Consider the following 19864-nt stretch of genomic DNA (forward strand, 5'->3'; position numbering starts at 1 on the left):
AATGGATATACCCTCTGGCCTGTTGATGTTAATGTGATGATGTTCTCCGTATCCACAGCCACAATGATTTTGCAGTGATGGTGATCAAACAGGTTTCCTGTTATATTCATCAGAGGTGTAGGAAGGGTGAAGTCTGGGAATCCCCCAAAAATGGGAGGCCTGATCACCGACAACGATGAGACAGCTTATAGGGAGGAAGTCAGAGACCTGGCCGGGTGGTGCCAGAATAACAACCTCTCCCTCAACGTAACCAAGACTAAGGAGATGATTGTGGACTGCAGAAAAAGGAGGACCAAGCACGCCCCCATTCTCATCGACGAGGCTGTAGTGGAGCAGGTTGAGAGCTTCAAGTTCCTTGGTGTCCACATCAACAACAAACTAGAATGATCCAAACACACCAAGACAGTCGTGAAGAGGGCACGACAAAGCCTATTCCCCCTCAGGAGACTAAAAAGATTTGGCATGGGTCCTGAGATCCTCAATAGGTTCTACAGCTGCAACATCGAGAGCATCCTGACCGGTTGCATCACTGCCTGGTACGGCAATTGCTTGGCCTCTGAACGCAAGGCACTACAGAGGGTAGTGCGTATGGCCCAGTACATCACTGGGACTAAGCTGCCTGCCATCCAGGACCTCTACACCAGGAGGTGTCAGAGAAAGACCCCAGCCACCCCAGTCAGACTGTTCTCTCTACTACCACATGGGAACCCTAACCCTAACCGGAGCGCCAAGTCTAGGACAAAAAGGCTCCTCAACAGTTTTTACCCCCAAGCCATAGGACTCCTGAACAGGTAATCAAATGGCTACCTGGACAATTTGTATTGTGTGCCCCCCTCCAATCCCTATTTCTACGCTGCTGCTACTCTCTGTTTATCATATATGCATAGTCACTTTAACTATACATTCATGTACATACTACCTCAATTGGGCCGACCAACCAGTGCTCCCGCACATTGGCTAACTGGGCTGTATGCATTGTGTCCTGCCACCCATCACCCGCCAACCCCTCTTTACGCTACTGATACTCTCTGTTCACCATATATGCATGGTCACTTTAACCATATCTACATGTACATACTACCTCAATCAGCCTGACTAACCAGAGTCTGTATGTAGCCTCGCTACTTTTATAGCCTCGCTACTGTATATAGCCTGTCTTTTTACTGTTGTTTATTTCTTTACTTACCTATTGTTCACCTAATACCTTTTTTTGCACTATTGGTTAGAGCCTGTAAGCAAGCATTTCGCTGTAAGGTCTACTACACCTGTTGTATTCAGCGCACGTGACAAATACACTTTGATTTGAAATATAATTGTACAGATGATTAACAAAACATGCACACGACAGAATTCATACCTGAATGAATGAAAACAAATGGTGTTGATAATGGTTTTCATACACATACCTTGTCCATAATGTAGAGGCCTATGGAATATTCATTGAAGAGGTAAGGGAGGAGGATGGTACATGTGATCAGCATAACATACCAATGACATACCATATTGTATACCTCCAGTTCAGTCATCTGCACCCAACACAGCTAGCCTTCAACATATCTTATATAGCCTACACATTCTTACCTCTTTGTTGATTCATATCCATTGAATTGTGTCCATTTTCTGTTTTAGAAAGATTTGCACAAAAGATAAACATAAAACAATATCAATGTAGATCATACAAGGGACAAACAGTCATTTAAATTGATTTTAAAACATGTTTCAGTTAAGTGGCTAAACCTGCTGCCCTTTCAAATTCAAATGTTTCAGTTGGGCAGTTAGGTTCCTGCAAGAACCTCCACCGACTAAGAAGGTTTCTCGATGAACCCCACCTCCTATGGGGTTCTTAGAATAGCTTTCAGGGGCCATTTTCAGTGCCAAGAACCCTTGTTGAACCCCCTCATTTTTAGAGCGCAGGAAAAAATCCCACCTTTTCTAGCGGATTTTGTTTAGTCGACGTTTGGAAATGTACTGACAAATCAGGCCTGTTGTAACATGTACTTTACAGGCATCACACATTTGGATGGTAACCTGGTTAATGTCCACCTCTCAGGTAACATCAGTGTACTTCCCATATATGCACTATATGGTTTGTTTACTTCCATTATTAGCTGGCTAATCCAGCCAAATGTTTACCGGTAAAGACGATGATTTGACTTTTGAACATCTGGTCAGCCTTTCCTAGTGTTACATACCACAACATAACTGTATTGCGTGACAGGGCACAGAATAATCTTATTTATGATATTTATTTGTGATACCATCAATATTTATTTCAAGCATTCTGATCACAAAGGCTGCCATCTGTGAGTCTGGCCATAGAGTCTATGCTCTATGCTCATATTATATTTTGTGGGACCTTGTTCCCTCTATTGGGCAATGATTTCTCTCTCTCTCTCTCTCTCTCTCTCTCTCTCTCTCTCTCTCTCTCTCTCTCATACCTTACTCATATGCCTGTGGCCTTGTGCCATTAGAGAAGCTGCTGTAAATGTCAGACAGAGGCTGTTTGTTCAGGGTGATTGCAGTTTCATGAGGAACATCAGTCTCTCTGACAGCAGTTTACTAAGCCCACATCCTGTATATACCTGCTGTGATAAGAGGAACATTGTCAGACGGATGGGGCTCGCAATCCCAAGCAGGTTGCCAGATGACAGTGCCCATTTCTTACTCGAACCCCGTCAGTTTACCAATGTGAACTAATCTCAGACTCTGAGAAAACATGAATGAGGTACTGTATGAAGTTACTGTATTAATTGACTTCCTTACCATCAGTTGTGAGGTCTGACTCTCTTTTGGATGGTGTGGTTTTTCATTGGAACGTGACGCAGCTGTACATTTCCCGACATAACCGAGCAACTATTTATTTACTGTAATCCTTTGGCTTCAGTTATTCGTCTCAGATGTCATGGCAGACCAGGTACGTTATGCATCTGTGTGGATGTTTAGGTACTACATTTGTCTCTTATTTTGTGGGATTACAGATGTTTAGAGTGACTGACTGATGGGTGTTTATGTTAGTGATCGTACACATGCCAGAGTTATTTTTGTACACAGTCATTGAAGTATAAAAGATTACATTTTGATACATTGTTAGCATTTTGTATTCTGGACCATAGGAGGATTCATTGCGAGCTATGCAGAACTGCTTCCGCAGTCAGTTTAGTATGGAGGAGGTTGAGTGTGAAGACATTGAAGCGAGCAGGTGTGTTTCTTTTGAACTGTTTTGCATGTGAGTTGTGTGTGATTCCTTCGATTGCATGTTTTGGTTATATTATACTTGACTAGAAACTGGAGAAAACGTGATGAGATAAGGTGATGTCCTTGCCACTTTTGTGTGTATCTCTGTTCTCAGGAGAACATCATCGGTTGATGAAGACAGTATCTATCTTGCCTGCACACTGTCACGATCATACGACCTCGGAGACTCTGATCTTCACCATACTCCTGTTATCAAGATGGGCTGGCTGGACAAGACCCCACCTCAGGGGTAAGAGGGAGAGGTGCATGCGTGCGTGCGTGCATGTTTGTGTGTGCATGCATTAGAGTGTAAGTAATCTCTGCTTTATCTGCAGGAGCCTTATTTTCCAGAAGCGTTGGGTGATGTTGGATGCACAGTACCTGCGATACTTTCAAAATGAGAAGGTTCAGACGTCTTCCATAGACCCACACATAGTGTCACAGATCAGAGTGTATACTGTGAAATACCTTACTTATTAGACCCTCCCCTTCTCACTCCTTCTCTCCTTATTCCTCAGGAGGTCTACTCAAAGCGGATCATAGCCATACTGTTTGTCACTGACGTGCTTAACGTTGGAGAGCAGAAGTTTGAGGTGGTGACAAGGAACAGGACTTTCTTGTTCCGTGCAGAAAACAACAGTAAGTGTTCAGCCTAAAATAACAATGATCACAATGAGGAAATATGAATACTTTGTGTGTGCAATCTGTGTGCAATCTATATGTGTGTGTGTGTGTGTGTGTTTTCAGCTGTCAGGGAGGAATGGGTGTCAGTACTGAAAGAAACTATTCAGCAGCATCGTAGCAGCATGGAGATGTCCCTTATGAACTTCAGTTTTACTAGTGGACAGCGTGATAGTGGAGTCTCTCTCATTAGTAAACAAGGATACCTGGAGATGAATGGACTGCGATCCAAGGTCTATGTAGTCATCTGTGCTGACAGGGTCTTCCTCTACGGGAACGCTGAGGTGTGTATCCATGGTGCATGCATTTGTCCTGAAATAAATCAAATAGAATGTTAATGAAAGTCCTTTGGAGTCAGTTATCCTTAAAAACCTGTGATGTTCTCTGTCATCAGGAGCACAGCCAGGGTGTTGGCATCACCTACATTGAGATGAATGTGGGTACTGTGAAGTGCACAGACAAACGGGCCTTCAACCTCACCACCTTCTACAGAACATTCAGGTGAGACTGACCTCTGACCTATGACCCTTTAATGTCATCCCACAGTGAACCCTCTGTGACCCCTGTTCTGTTTGGTTAGTTTCCTGGCCGAGTCGGCACAGCAGAGGGATCAGTGGGTGGAGGCCCTGCAGGACTGTGTCAGTCGCTCTCTGTCCAGCGATGTGGTGGCCCAGAAGATCTGGGCTGTGGAGGCCAACCAGCGCTGTGCAGACTGTGGCGCCCCCCATCCAGACTGGGCCTCTGTCAACCTCTGTGTGGTCCTTTGCAAGTGCTGTGCAGGTACAGAAGAACCTTGCCTAGATGGCAGACCAAACTCAGAGAGTGAATGGTCAAGAGCATTGATCAGTTTCTATAGTGATCAGATTACACACTCAGTCACACACACTACACTGACACTCTCACACAAAAACACACACACATCCACATACACTACATTCACACACACACACACACACACACACACACACACACACACACACACACACACACACACACACACACACACACACACACACACACACACACACACACACACACACGCATGCAGACATAACACAAACATACATACGCATACATGCTCGCACACACACACACACACACACACACACTTCTACGCTAATTATATCCTGCTGCTACTCTGTTCTCTATTTTGCTCTTATTATTATCTATCCTGATGTTTAGTCACTTTACCCTGCCTTCATGTACATATCTACCTCAAATACCTTGTACTTCTGCACATTGATCTGGTACTGGTACTCCCTGTATATAGCTCTATCCTTCTGCATTTTATTCCTCTTGTGTTACAATTTTTGTTTTTTACCTGCATCGTTGAGAAGAGATCGTAAGCAAGCCTATCACAGCGAAGTCTCCACCCGTTCTATTCAGCCCATGTGACAAATAAAATAGAAATTGATAAACAAATATTTCAGGTCAATAAGTTGTACCACATTGGTACAGTGCACATACATTTCCATTGGATGTGCCTGGGAGAGGACATTGACATCAAATTCTGACATCTCTCTGTGGTTTAGGCGTGCACAGGGGTCTGGGCCAGAGTGTGTCCAAAGTTCGCAGTCTGAGAATGGATGAAAAGGTGTGGACTGATAACCTTATTCAGGTAGGTTTCTAATTAGTATTTTATTAGGAACCTCATCCTCACCACCCATATGTGGTCTTCCTCTGTTTATGTTCCTCACACTATGGTTCCTCTTTTTGTATATTTGCATTAATTTACATGTTTTCCTTTGAAAAGAAGAACTCCCTCATAGCTCACCCTGTCAATAAAGGGATCCATCTTTCAGATCAAGGTTCTAATGCCACTCCCTGTTCACCAGGTGTTCCTGTTAGGTAACAACAGGGTAAACCTGTTCTGGGCAGCTAACACACCACCAAGCGAGGCACTCCAACCATCAAGTGATAGTGAGAAGCGCCAGCGCTTTGTCTCTGCTAAGTACTGTCAGGGGAAATATCGCCGCTACCATGCTCTGTTTGGCCAACAGGAGGCCCTCAACAAAGTGAGACACACACATACTGTCAAATATCACTTTTCTCCCCCGCTCCCTATATACAGTTGAAGTTGGAAGTTTACGTACAACTTAGTCAAATACATTTAAACTTTTTCACAATTCCTGACATTTAATCCTAGTAAAAATTGCCTGTTTTAGGTCAGTTAGGATCAAATCAAATCAAAGTTAAATTGTCACGTCGGCCGAATACAACAGGTTTAGACCTTACCGTGAAATGCTTACTTACAGGCTCTAACCAATAGTGCAAAAAAGGTATTAGGGACACAATGCAGATAGCCTGGTTAGCCAATGTACGGGAGGACTGGTTGGTTGGGCCAATTGAGGTTGTATGTACATGAATGTATAGTTAAAGTGACTATGCATATATGATAAACAGAGAGTAGCAGCAGCGTAAAAGAGGGGTTGGGGGAGGCACAATGCAAATAGTCCGGGTTCCCATTTGGTTACCTGTTCAGGAGTCTTATGGCTTGGGGGTAAAAACTGTTGAGAAGCATTTTTGTCCTAGGCTTGGCACTCCGGTACCGTTTGCCATGTGGTAGTAGAGAGAACAGTCTGTGGCTGGGGTCTTTGACAATTTTTAGGGTCTTCCTCTGACACTGCCTGGTGTAGAGGTCCTGGATGGCAGGCAGCTTAGCCCCGATGATGTACTGGGCCGTTCACAGTACCCTCTGTAGTGCCTTGCAGTCGGGGGTCGAGCAATTGCCATACCAGGCAGTGATGCAACCAACCATGCTCTCGATATTGCAGCTGTAGAACCTTTTGAGGATCTCAGGACCCATGCCAAATAATTTTTGTTTCCTGAGGGGGAAAAGGCTTTGTTGTGCCCTGTTCACGACTGTCGTGGTGTGTTTGGAACCTTTTAGTGTGTGTTTGATGTGGACACCAAGGAACTTGAAGCTCTCAACCTGCTCCACTACAGCCCCGTTGATGAGAGTCCACAATCATCTCCTTAGTCTTGGTTACGTTGAGGATAGGTTGTTATTCTGGCACCACCCGGGCAGGTCTCTGACCACTACCTTATTTTAAGAATGTGAAATGTCAGAATAATAATTTATTCAGCTTTTATTTAGTCCATGTCAGGACTACCCGACATGATGACTCCTTGCTGTCCCCAGTCCACCTGGCCGTGCTGCTGCTCCAGATTCAACTGTTCTGCCTGTGATTATTATTATTTGACCATGCTGGTCATTTTTGAACATTTGAACATCTTGGCCATGTTCTGTTATAATCTCCACCCGGCACAGCCAGAAGAGGACTCGCCACCCCACATAGCCTGGTTCCTCTCTAGGTTTCTTTCTAGATTTTGGCCTTTCTAGGGAGTTTTTCCTAGCCAAAGTGCTTCTACACCTGCATTGCTTGCTGTTTGGGGTTTTAGGCTGGGTTTCTGTACAGCACTTTGAGATATCAGCTGATGTACAAAGGGCTATATAAATAAATTTGATTTTGATTTGATTTCTTTCATCACATTCCCAGTGGGTCCGAAGTTTATATACACTCAATTAGTATTTGGTAGCATTGCCTTTAAATTGTTTAACTTGGGTCAAACATTTCGGGTAGCCTTCCACAAGCTTCCCACAATAAGTTAGGTGAATTTTGGCCCATTCCTCTCGACAGAGCTGGTGTAACTGAGTCAGGTTTTTAGGCCTCCTTGCTCGCACAAGCTTTTTTAGTTCTGCCCACAATTTTTCTATGAGATTGAGATCAGGGCTTTGTGATGGCCACTCCAATACCTTGACTTTATTGTCCTTAAGCCATTTTGCCACAACTTTGGAAGTATGCTTGGGGTCATTGTTAATTTGGAAGACCCATTTGCTACCAAGCTTTAACTGATGTCTTGATATGTTGCTTCAATATATCCACATAATTTTCCTACCTCATGAAGCCATCTATTTTGTGAAGTGCACCAGTCCCTCCTGGAGCAAAGCACCCCCACAACATGATGCTGCCACCCCCGTGCTTCACGGTTGGGATGGTATTCTTCGGCTTGCAAGCCTCTCCCTTTGTTCTCCAAACATAAAGATGGTCATTATGGCCAAACAGTTCTATTTTTGTTTCATCAGACCAGAGGACATTTCTCCAAAAAGTATGATCTTTGTTCCCACGTGCAGTTGCAAACCGTAGTCTGGCGGTTTTGGAGCAGTGGCTTCTTCCTTGCTGAGCGGCCTTTCAGTTTATGTCGATATAAGACTCCTTTTACTGTGGATATAGATACCTTTGTCCCTGTTTCCTCCAGCATCTTCACAAGGTCCATTGCTGTTGTTCTGGGATTGATTTGCAGTTTTCTCACCAAAGTACGTTCATCTCTAGGAGACAGAACGCGTCTCCTTCCACTGCTGCGTGGTCCCATGGTGTTTATACTACCTTCAGGCATTTGGAAATTGCTCCCAAGGATGAAGCAAACTTGTGGAGGTCTACAAATAATTTTTGTGGTTTTGGCTGATTTCTTTTGATTTTGTCATGATGTCAAGCAAAGAGACACTGAGTTTGAAGGTAGGCCTTGAAATACATTCACAGGTACACCCCCAATTGACTCAAATTATGTCAATTAGCCTACCAGAAGCTTCTAAAGCCATGACATAATTTTTGTGAATTTTCCAAGCTGTTTAAAGGCACAGTCAACTTAGTGTATGTAAACTTCTGACCCACTGGATTTGTGATACAGTGAAATATAAGTGAAACAATATGTCTGTAAACAATTACTTGGGTCATGAACAAAGTAGATGTCCTAACCAACTTCCCAAAACTATAGTTTGTTGACAAGAAATTTATGAAGTGGTTGAAAAACGAGTTTGAATTACTCTAACCTAAGTGTATGTAAACTTCCGACTTCAACTGTATATATTTCTCTCTCTCTTTCTCTCTCTCTCCATCCCATACTCTCAAAAGTCCAGACGTGTTTGCTGCTCTCTGATTCTCTCTCTTCTCTCTCTCCCTCTCTCTCTTTCTCTCCCTCCTCCTTGCCTACCTCTCAGGCTCTGTGCAGTACCGTTCAGACGGATGATGTATTGGAGACTCTGTCTCTGGTGTTCTGTGGAGCAGATGTGAACTGTTATACAGGTGATCCAGAGCTGCCCAGCCCTGTGTCTGTGGCCCAACACTATGGACAGATATTACAGGTGGAGTTCTTAACTCACAACCACAACACAGGTAGGAGTCTCATCTCTCTGCTCCATTTATATATATTTTTTTTCTGGGTGCATTTACAGGTCTGGAACAATGCACCTATTTTTCGCCACCCCTCATCTTGGCCATGTTCTGTTATAATCTCCACCCGACACAGCCAGAAGAGGACTGGCCACCCCTCATAGCCTGCTTCCTCTCTAGGTTTCTCCCTAGGTTCTGGCCTTTCTAGGGAGTTTTTCCTAGCCACCGTGCTTCTACACCTGCATTGCTTGCTTTTTTGGAGGTTTTATGCTGGGTTTCTGTACAGCACTTTGGGACATCAGTTGATGTAAGAAGGGCTTTATAAATACATTTGATTTATAAATAAATTGTATTGATTTTATTTAGTTTTCGCAACCGAAGCTCTTGACCACAACGTAGCTGGTGTCGTAAAGGTCCTGAATCAACTCTATCATTATTATTGCTCCATGCTTTTGTTGTCAATTGTTTGTGGGTGTTGTTTTGACTCCTATTGTATGAATTTGTTGTTTATGGATGCTGTGTGGCTTTTCTACCACCAGGTGGCATGTTTTGTGTTGTCTTGCACTTAAAAAAAGAAAAACTCCAATAAAATATATGAAAGGGAACCCTCCTCTCCAACTTTACATTCAACTTGTACTGTGTTTTGTTCAGTATAGGAGCCATCAGTAGTTCTATTTATTTCCTCTCTAGATCTGCCAGGGTCTAGGGCTGGAAATCACACACTCCTAGAGGCTGCTCTCCCTGTCTCACACACTGGTTATCTCTTCAAGACCGCTTCTTCAATACGGCCAGTAACAGAGTGCAAAGCAAAAGGAGGTTGGTGATTCATGGCACTATGTATAAACTTGAAACTCTGAGATTTGTTTGGACATGCTTTAAATCCAGGGTTGGGTAGGTTACTTTCTAAATGTAATCTGTTACAGTTACTAGTTATCGGTCCAATATTGTAATCAGTAACATAACCTTTGGGTTACCCAAACTCAGTAACGTAATCGGATTACTTTTCCCTTAAGAGGCATTAGAAGAAGACACAAAGGATCAATCAAACGCTTTTGGTGTGTCATAATAGTGGTCTGACTATTAGTGGGAAAAAAACTTAAACTTCCGCCTTTTTCATTGAGAAAATAGAAAGGTGTCATAATTTTATTTAGCAAACATCCATTCTGAATTTTAAAGTAATCCAAGAAGTAATCATCTAGTTTTTCAAAAGTATCTGTAATCTGAATACAATATTTTTGCTGGTAATATAACTGATTACAGCTACAGTTTTTTTGTAAACAGATTCCAGTTACTCCCCAACCCTGTTTAGATCTGAATGTCTATTGGTTAGGTGAAATAATGATCAACTTGGACAGTCCTCTTAGGAAAGTGTTATTAATGCCAATACAGTTACCATCAGCTTAATGTATATATTTTCTCTAGATTTTAGCCGTCGCTGGTGCTCTCTGAACCAAGGTAACTTCAGCTACTATGAGAGTGAGAAGAGCTCCAGTCAGAGCGGCGGGATGAAGATGAGTGATGTCCTGTGTCTGTTGGTCAATCCCCCAGGGAAACATGGGTAAGACAGGCAACACATTCACTCCCATCAGTAATGACATGAGCAGATCACATTTCCAGGGTGTAGCAAATGCCGTTATTTATACCATTTAGGCATAATTGGGAATTTATAAAACCCTATCAGTGTAGGCTTTAATACTAATGTTGATATATATATTTCTTACCACACTGTACCTTTCCTGGCTCAGTTATGCCCATTCCTTTGAGCTGTACCATGACTCTGGGAGAGTCTATCTATTTGGAGAAGACTCCTCTGACAAAGTGAAAGGGTGGATCAAGGCCATCGCCAAGGTAACCACCTCTTTAAAACTAGATTTCATTGAGTATCATGATAGACTGGTAATTAGTAGTTTTGCTAGTGTATATAGTACTGCCTTATCTTATTGCATGTCAGGCGCTGGTCCCCTCTGCAGCAGAGGACCTGGTGTGCTGGCCCTTTGCGAGGGTGGGTCGGTTGAGCTACACTGAGGGCCAGAGCCACCATAGCCCCCTCCTGGGCTGGTTCTCCCTGGGGGGCTCCAGACTGCTCCTACTCCTCCACGGAGCAGATCGAGTGGAGAACATCGACCTGCGCAAAATAAAGGAGCTCTGTGAGTCACTCCTGAAACTGCCACAGTGGACGTATTAGGATGTACTGTAGAGGGAGAAGTTTCGTGAAGTTTAAGTTTTTAGTGTGTGTTGTTGTACTAATGATGTAAGAGTGCTATATTTTTTGGTTGCAACAGAATAAAACAGCTACTACGTTGATGTACATGCTGATGTAGATAGTGTTTGATTGTGTGAGTCATGACACTGTATGTTGTTTTGTGTCCCTGTTTTAGCCATGGAGCAGGAGGCTGGTGCTGGTGCTGTGGTGCTGGTGGACGGAGGCAGGAGCCTGCGTGTGGAGGGGGACAGGAGGCCTGACTTCCAGGGCTGGCTGAGTGGGCTCCAACAGGGCTCAGGCAGAGGAGATGGCCCCCTGGACCAGCAGCAGCTCACTGACACAGACGTCCCTGTCATCGTGGACCGCTGCATGAGCTACATCACACAGCATGGTGGGTGGACTTAGCATGGCATCGGTCGGGACAGATACCTAACAAAAGATAAGCTCTGACTAGCTTCACTCATATCATTATCAGTGTATTTGTAAGTCTGTGTTAATGGTTCAGTGTTGATGTGTTTCTTTATGGGAGATTTCCTTTCCAGGTTTGAAGTCAGAGGGCATCTATCGGAGGTGTGGTGTGAACTCCAAGATCGCCGCCCTGCTGTTCTTTCTCCGCCATGATGCCCGGCAGGTCCGTCTGAATGAAGGGGGGCGCCAGGTGGATGACGTGGCAAACGTCCTGAAGAGGTTCCTCAGGGAAGTGGGAGAGGGGGTTTTCAATGGCCATCAGGCCTCTCTGCCATGGCTCCACACCACTAGTGAGTCTGGCCTACCCTCATTCTAATACTGGTGGACCACAATGACCACAACACTGCTTTTCACTGCTTGTCTTGGTAGTCGTATCTTTGAGCACGGTTACATGCACACAATAATGTTATTATTGTGGAAAGTCAGGTTAATATAATAGTTTGTTTAAAACGTTCCTGTTTACATCTGAAATCCGGCTTCTGATGGGACTTTTGATAAATGCAGAAAATCGTCAATTAAAATAAACATTCTACCACAGTGACCATGGTATTTTTGCAAAGACTATTTGATTCTGAGTTCAGACATATAAAGTTTGTAAGTAAAAACAATTTAGACGTTTTTCTGAACTCACTCGTGCATAAGAGGAGGTTTGCACTACCAGGTGCTTGCATATACGCAGATCAAATAAACCACTGGAACGCCAATTAAGCTGTTTATATGTCCTAATAATTCTACAGATTGCTCAGAAAGCAAGGTGTTTTAATCGGCATATGCTTACTTTGATTATGACCGTACAAACATTAAGATAAGCAGAGTAAGGTGTTTACATGACAAATTTCATACTCTGCCTTCTGCCATAATCAGTTTAATGTAGAATTATGTGTGTGCATGTAAACATATTCAGTGGTAGCCCCATGATAGGGAGTTGTGTGCTGTGCTGTAATATGGAGGTGTTCTTCTTCTATGTCCACCAGCTGTCAGTGAGATGAGTGAGAGAGTGTCCCAGTACCAGGCCCTCCTCCACAGACTCCCGCGAGTCAACAGAGCCACTCTGGGGGCTGTCATCAACCACCTCTACTGGTGAGCTTCAAGTCTCTACCTCTGTCTGTCTGTCCTCCCCTCTCTTTTATTTATTTACCTCCATTCTGGAAAAATTGACCTCTTTCCCACAGGACATTTGTCCTTTATTCACATAAGTAGAATAAAAACAGTTTCTCTTTGAAAGTTCAAGACATGTATCGCTGTTGTACAAATCTGGCGATTTTGTTCCCAAAGCGTCCAGTGCTTTGCAGATGAGAATCAGATGAACATGCACAACCTGGCCATTGTGTTTGGTCCCACGCTCTTCCAGATGGACGGCACTGATAACAGCGCAGGACAGGTGGTAGAGGATCTCATCCAGAACTACCAGGACATCTTCAATGTGAGTGTGTCTGTCTCGCACTGATGACCACTGATTTATAGAAGACAAAGAGTGAGAAATGTACTGTGTTGTCACAAGAAGACAAATGAATTGGCCTGATCAGATGGATGGAATACATTTGTCTGTCTGTGTGGCAGGTGGATGCAGAGCAGTTTCAGAGACAGTTGGACATGATCTCGCATGTCATCAAAGCACAGAAGGAACACACAGAGGAGGTGAGCACACACCCATGGCATGATGACATTTTCAGAACCCTTGCAGCAGCTGTTCGCCACCCAACTGAAATGATTAAGTCCTGACTTCCTTGACCTATACTATCTATCTCTTACTATTTGCTGGACTAAGGATGGCTGTTGGCCTGCTGCGTCTCTCTCTTCATACTGTTCTGTAGGGAAGCCCCTCACCTCTCACCATCTGCGGGGTTTACCTGGAGAGGAAGGAGGAGGGCTCTGAGCTGCTGGTTCAGGTCAGCTCCATGTGCACTCTCACCTTTCACCTTTGACTCTAGAATCCATAGGCTACAGTACAGGGTGTTCTTCTGCAATTTTTTTGTGCCCAGATAATCATAAGCTCCCCTGCCTGCTCCCCTCTCTCAGATCTCCCAGGAAGTGAGTGCTGAAGAGCTGGTATGTAAGGTCCTGAGACGCAGGAAAATCCCTCCACAGCAGGGGGACTACTGGAGCTGCTTCCTGGTCGACAACAACCAGGAGATAGGTAATGGTTTAGAACACCTCACCTAGTTATAGTTTCTGTACAGCACTTTGAGATATCAGCTGATGTACGAAGGGCTATATAAATAAATACATTTGAAATTTTATATAGTTGCAAAGTCTCTTCTTAAATGTTTGAGGAGTTGGACAGCTGTTGGTAATGTGTGAAATATCTTACATTGTTATAATGAAAGCTGGTGCTCAACTGTAAACTAGTGGTAAAATACATGGTGTCTTCTCTGGTTCCCCCAACAGAGCGTCCATTGCACTATCAGGAGCAAGCGCTGACTATCTATTTCTCTCTGGGTAAAGACTGTCATCTGGTGGTCAAGAAGAACTGCTACATGGAGGCCATTCTTACCTACATAGGTACAGTATTTTGAATGAGTTGTGAATGACTACATAGTCAGTTTTGGATTACATTTACATTACATTTACATTTAAGTCATTTAGCAGACGCTCTTATCCAGAGCGACTTACAAATTGGTGCATTCACCTTATGACATCCAGTGGAACAGCCACTTTACAATAGTGCATCTAAATCTTTTAAGGGGGGGGGGGGTGAGAAGGATTACTTTATCCTATCCTAGGTATTCCTTAAAGAGGTGGGGTTTCAGGTGTCTCCGGAAGGTGGTGATTGACTCCGCTGTCCTGGCGTCGTGAGGGAGTGTGTTCCACCATTGGGGAGCCAGAGCAGCGAACAGTTTTGACTGGGCTGAGCGGGAACTGTACTTCCTCAGTGGTAGGGAGGCGAGCAGGCCAGAGGTGGATGAACGCAGTGCCCTTGTTTGGGTGTAGGGCCTGATCAGAGCCTGGAGGTACTGAGGTGCCGTTCCCCTCACAGCTCCATAGGCAAGCACCATGGTCTTGTAGCGGATGCGAGCTTCAACTGGAAGCCAGTGGAGAGAGCGGAGGAGCGGGGTGACGTGAGAGAACTTGGGAAGGTTGAACACCAGACGGGCTGCGGCGTTCTGGATGAGTTGTAGGGGTTTAATGGCACAGGCAGGGAGCCCAGCCAACAGCGAGTTGCAGTAATCCAGACGGGAGATGACAAGTGCCTGGATTAGGACCTGCGCCGCTTCCTGTGTGAGGCAGGGTCGTACTCTGCGGATGTTGTAGAGCATGAACCTACAGGAACGGGCCACCGCCTTGATGTTAGTTGAGAACGACAGGGTGTTGTCCAGGATCACGCCAAGGTTCTTAGCGCTCTGGGAGGAGGACACAATGGAGTTGTCAACCGTGATGGCGAGATCATGGAACGGGCAGTCCTTCCCCGGGAGGAAGAGCAGCTCCGTCTTGCCGAGGTTCAGCTTGAGGTGGTGATCCGTCATCCACACTGATATGTCTGCCAGACATGCAGAGATGCGATTCACCACCTGGTCATCAGAAGGGGGAAAGGAGAAGATTAATTGACGACAAAGTTCAACTTTACTACATAGAGTTTTGATGACCAGTACATACCATAAATATACTTACACAATTGCATATATTCTGTAAAAAAAAAAAAAAGCATTTATAACTGAAGAGAAAGTCCAATGAAAAGGGGGAAGGAGATGTGTTAATGATATGGTAGAAAATGTGTACAAAGTAAATGAGAGTGGGATGTACCCTTTCACAGCAGGCAGGGTAGATGTCTCCCGAAACGGCCTGATCAAGTTCTGTGAAGAGAAAGGTCAAAGGGGTAAGGGAACCTTCAGCAGACGCCTCTGTGTGCTCAGTGGCTTGTCTCTAAGGCTGTACAAAGATGTGAAGGTAAGAGAGGATGGAAGGAGATGTGTGTTGTTTCTGTGACAGTGTGAGACGCCTGTAATGTATATGCAGTATTTGTGTAACAACAACCTTGTTTGCCCATCTTGTAGAGTTCTCAGCCTGAGAGGGAGTGTCAAATCCACGCTCTGAAGGTCTACTGTGGTATCAAGAGGAAGTTACAGCCACCGTCATGGTGAGAATCTCTGAATGTCCCACTTTGGGCTTTAACCAGCAACCCCCCCATTTCAAATCATTTGAGTCCATATCAGCTGTCCATATCATGTCCTTGCTCTCCTTTCTTATGATCTCTATGATCTTGTGTTCTAGCTGGGGGATGACTGTAGTGTGTGAGAAGGCAGTACGAGACATACAGCAATGGTGAGTATCTTGGGTAGCAACTGAAGATCGTTAAACAATAGTAATTAGAGCACTTAAGCTCTGCTGAGGATCATGGTAAAGATCTAGCCCTTCTCTAACTCACCCTCGCCCGCTACCAATCTTCTCAGGTACCTGTGCTGTGAATCAAAGACCGAGCTGATCGAGTGGCTGGCCACTTTTATGAGCCTCCAGGTAATTATCTTTTTGTGAAATAAAATGTCCTGCTTTTTTTCTACTTTAGCTTTTCTCATCACTTTTTTTTTGTATTTATTCATTTTCATAGCATGATGGCGATCTGTGGCCAGCAGCTTCCAGGCTAGATTCCTGATCTGAGGCTAAAGGGGAAATAACCTGATCCTGCTTTCCCATCCCATCTACTACTAGAAATGTTTTCAAGTCTTCAGGTCTTTCCTGGAAAGAAATGCGCTTTCACTGTATATCAAATCAATAACCTCAAAGTATATATTTTCTCTGTCAATATTTGGTTGAACCTATTTATAACCCACAGCTATGGTAATAACAGGGGAGGCAGTATAGAACTACACTATATCAACAAACTCCCATTCTAAAAATGAGTAACAATAATATTAGAGGCACATGAGAAATATAATCTAAACGCGATGTTGACTTTGAGGTTCTCTTTTATGGGGACATAATGACCATGTTGGAGAGCTGCAGTCGTAAAGCCATCTAAGATGAGACACAGTGCTTTCTGTTCATGTCATTATGGTAACAGTGGTGGTCAGTAATGATTGGAGAGCAGGATTTCTACGCTGTCACTACTCAAGACCACAGCTTGTTGCATTACAGAGATGTGCAGTTTATATTACTTTCATTAATTTCATTAGCTCATCCTTTAACAGAACCTTAACATGAAAAGGAATCTGAGTTGTAAGGCTAGCTAGACAGCACCCTTAGAGCAGCCAGGGCAGGGAAAGGAGACCGATCCGGTTGCTATTGCAGATTCAGCATCGATCTAGTGCCGGGCTGGTCGAAGCCCCAGAGGTTTCTCTCTCTCTCTCTGTATCTAAATCTGGGTCGTTCCACCAAGTCGGTGGCTTTTGAGAAGTGTAACTTTAAAAACATTTTTATCTTCATAAAAAAACACGTTTTAAATAACGTTTCAAATAAAGTAACAGAGTTGACCGTAACAGGGTTGATGATTTCATTTTTTTAAAGCCTGAAATCCCCTTGTGACAGGGGGAATGGAAGCTTATTGTGTACAACAGGGAGTGGCAGTTGAATGCAATCTTCACAACATCAACACAAATATTTTTGGGATGTTGTTGTTAAGTTGGTTAAAATCCTCCTAGATGTCAGAGAGGGACCTGTCAAAAAGCTGACTTTTAGAACTAGTAAATCTTTATTCATATACAAAAAATCTGATTGATTGAATTCTTCATGTTGTCTATATTAAAGATGCACTCGGGGATCTTAAGCATAACACATTTGTTGCATAATGCACAAATTATTTTACCATATCACACAAAATTGCAAAATACATATGATTTCATGCAAATTGCAAAATGTGTAACATATCACATGAAATGAACGACGTAGTACACAAAATAACAGAGAGCACTTTCGGCTCTGAGCACCACTTTCCAGACTACTGGCTGAAATTATACAAAAGTTAGAGAGAACATCTTTAAAAGGCCTTTCATTTCATATATACCAAGCAATAAACACTACATATTGGTGCACAATTTCTACTTCAAATATCAAAGGGATGCAAATGCCACTCTTTTTGTGGAACAACCCATCTCCTCTTCACGAGCTGCAGAGATGCTGCTGCTCACATAGACACCATAACAGCATTCCGCTGTACTGAGAGGGTGGACTGGGGTTAGAGCTGTGAAGACGGGACCCTGTTCCAGCTGTTTGGGACTGTGACTGACAGGTGACAGAGATGGGCCAGGCATGTGGAAACTCCTTCTTGTGCCGTAGTCAGCAGTTCCAGCCATCGACAACAGCAGAGATGTAAGTGTATACATGTTGATGCGCTGGATGGTTGTGTCTGAAGTACAACAGAATATAATGATTATACATCATTATCTGAGTACCAGATTGTGATAACGAAATGTTGATATCATTGTATATCATTCAAAGTTGAATTTGTCTTTGAAATACAATGTGTAGGGTTTTTGTGTTTCTTAAAATCATTATCCCACCGTTCCTTTTATGTCTGAGGTCAGGATGCTGTGGCCATTAAAAATCCTCTTTGACTTGGTTGGTTGATCAAAGCAAAACATTACCGATTTAATAAATCCACTTCTACTGTAGAAGAAGCATAGAAATAAAAGGCCTGTCAGTGTTTGATCATTTCTCCTTCAAAATAAAATAAAAGGTCTGAAGAGGTAGAGAAGTAGATTATTTCTACACCCTAGATCTCTGATGGTAAATTGTTTATTGTAGCCTTTGATATGGATGTGTTTGCAAAAATGGCTCGCCTAAAACACTGTAGTAGGTAGTCTCTTCACACTGCCGCTGTATCTAGAGTCTAGACTATTTGAATGGCAATCACAGTCCATTTTTGTCATAAATAAAAACATTTCAAGACTTTGATTGTTTATTAAAGCAAATGAAGTGCCTGTGGTAAATGAGAACATGCACCAACATGAATCATCCACACAACGTTGTTTCCATTCACCATCATGCTAGCCCATTGTCTACCTCTGCCTTTCATTTAAAAAACCTAGGTGAACACACCAGATCACACACACCTGCTGTTCCCAATTTCAATGTTTTCCCACATTCTATTATTATTATTATTATTATTTTTAAATGTAACTAGTCAACCCAGTTAAGAACAAATTCTTATTTACAGTGACGGCCTACCTGGGAACAGTTGGTTAACTGCCTTGTTCAGGGGCAGAACGGCAGATTTTTACCTTGTCAGCTCAGGGATTCGATCCAGCAACCTTTCGGTTACTGGCCCAATGCTCTAACCACTAGGTTACCTGCCACCCCATTATAATTCTCTCAGGTTTATATCATCATTTTGATGTAACAAAGGGTTTAGGACTGGGTTTCTGGCATGTTGTGTGTAGCTACAGCACATTAGACCCCCCACCACTCTCAATCTCCCATAAAGTTTTATTGGTGCTCTTGTGGGGCTAAGTGCCTCTCGCTCAATAAAAGGGCTTTCTAATATCCTTTTATTTTTCAGCTGTCTGTCATTAGCTGTGAGGCTGTGTGGGTAATTGCTTTACATTAGGAACTCAGGGCTGTTGAAGAGGCTCAGTCACCCTAGTAACAACCATGCACTCCATTCACCCCCAGTTCTTAAATCACTACCCCCATTAAGCTTCACACATTACCATAACCTGCTCATATTTGACGCAGATTGGCATTAAGATGACTCATGTACTGGAGGCAGCTCTGCAGAGTGGTCACTAGCTGGCACAGCCACAGTCATACAATCGCTTTTTAACCCTAACCCTAACTCTAACCTTAACCACACGGCTGACTGTCATTTTTTTATTTCACCTTTATTTAACCAGGTAGGACAGTTGAGAACAAGTTCTCATTTACAACTGCGACCGGGCCAAGATAAAGCAAAGCAGTGCGACAAAAACAACAACACAGAGTTACACATGGGATTAACAAACATACAGTCAATAACACCATAGAAAAATCTATGCACAGTGTGTGCAAATGTAGGGTTAGGGAGGTAATACCTAACCCTAACCTTAAATTAAGACCAAAAATATATTTTGGTTTTCATAAATTTTCACAATAAAGCCAATTTTGACTTTGCAGCTGGTCCATAGAGCGGAAACCGCTCAGTTCTACCTCCAGGGAAAAACCCGTGACAACAAATGTCAACCTGCATATTTGACACAAA

The 19864-nt window shown here is 43.4% G+C and overlaps 1 protein-coding gene across 5 annotated transcripts; it reads left to right on the forward strand.

Moving 5' to 3' along the window:
• Nucleotides 1-770: 770 nt before the first annotated feature.
• LOC118391796 (arf-GAP with Rho-GAP domain, ANK repeat and PH domain-containing protein 1-like) lies at nt 771-18574 on the forward strand. 5 transcript variants are annotated; one of them, XM_052457978.1, is made up of 29 exons: nt 2459-2725; nt 2885-2914; nt 3114-3199; nt 3350-3484; nt 3570-3639; nt 3753-3873; nt 3982-4199; nt 4310-4416; nt 4496-4695; nt 5448-5533; nt 5751-5930; nt 8915-9089; nt 9777-9902; nt 10509-10644; nt 10832-10934; nt 11038-11233; nt 11465-11680; nt 11832-12047; nt 12732-12837; nt 13033-13180; nt 13318-13395; nt 13572-13646; nt 13777-13894; nt 14146-14259; nt 15512-15642; nt 15750-15832; nt 15967-16017; nt 16146-16209; nt 16301-18574. In XM_052457978.1, exons 1-29 carry the CDS (start codon nt 2717-2719, stop codon nt 16343-16345), a joined length of 3423 nt encoding a protein of 1140 aa, XP_052313938.1. In that variant the 5' UTR covers nt 2459-2716; the 3' UTR covers nt 16346-18574. The 5 variants fall into 5 exon arrangements, 4 of the variants coding, with proteins under 4 accessions (XP_052313940.1, XP_052313938.1, XP_052313939.1 ...); XM_052457979.1 differs by having other exon boundaries at nt 2461-2725; nt 2826-2914; nt 15509-15642; XM_052457977.1 differs by having other exon boundaries at nt 2461-2725; nt 15509-15642.
• The last annotated feature ends 1290 nt before the right edge of the window (nt 18575-19864 follow it).

This window comes from Oncorhynchus keta, chromosome 12, assembly GCF_023373465.1.
Source record: "Oncorhynchus keta strain PuntledgeMale-10-30-2019 chromosome 12, Oket_V2, whole genome shotgun sequence".
NCBI lineage: Eukaryota > Metazoa > Chordata > Actinopteri > Salmoniformes > Salmonidae > Oncorhynchus > Oncorhynchus keta.

Bases quoted from the DNA above. Each gene is read 5' to 3' on its own strand.
- LOC118391796 (XM_052457977.1), top strand. The intron at 13,396-13,571 runs GTGAGCACACAC...ACTGTTCTGTAG, and splicing joins AGAAGGAACACACAGAGGAG to GGAAGCCCCTCACCTCTCAC. The intron at 15,833-15,966 runs GTGAGAATCTCT...CTTGTGTTCTAG, and splicing joins AAGTTACAGCCACCGTCATG to CTGGGGGATGACTGTAGTGT.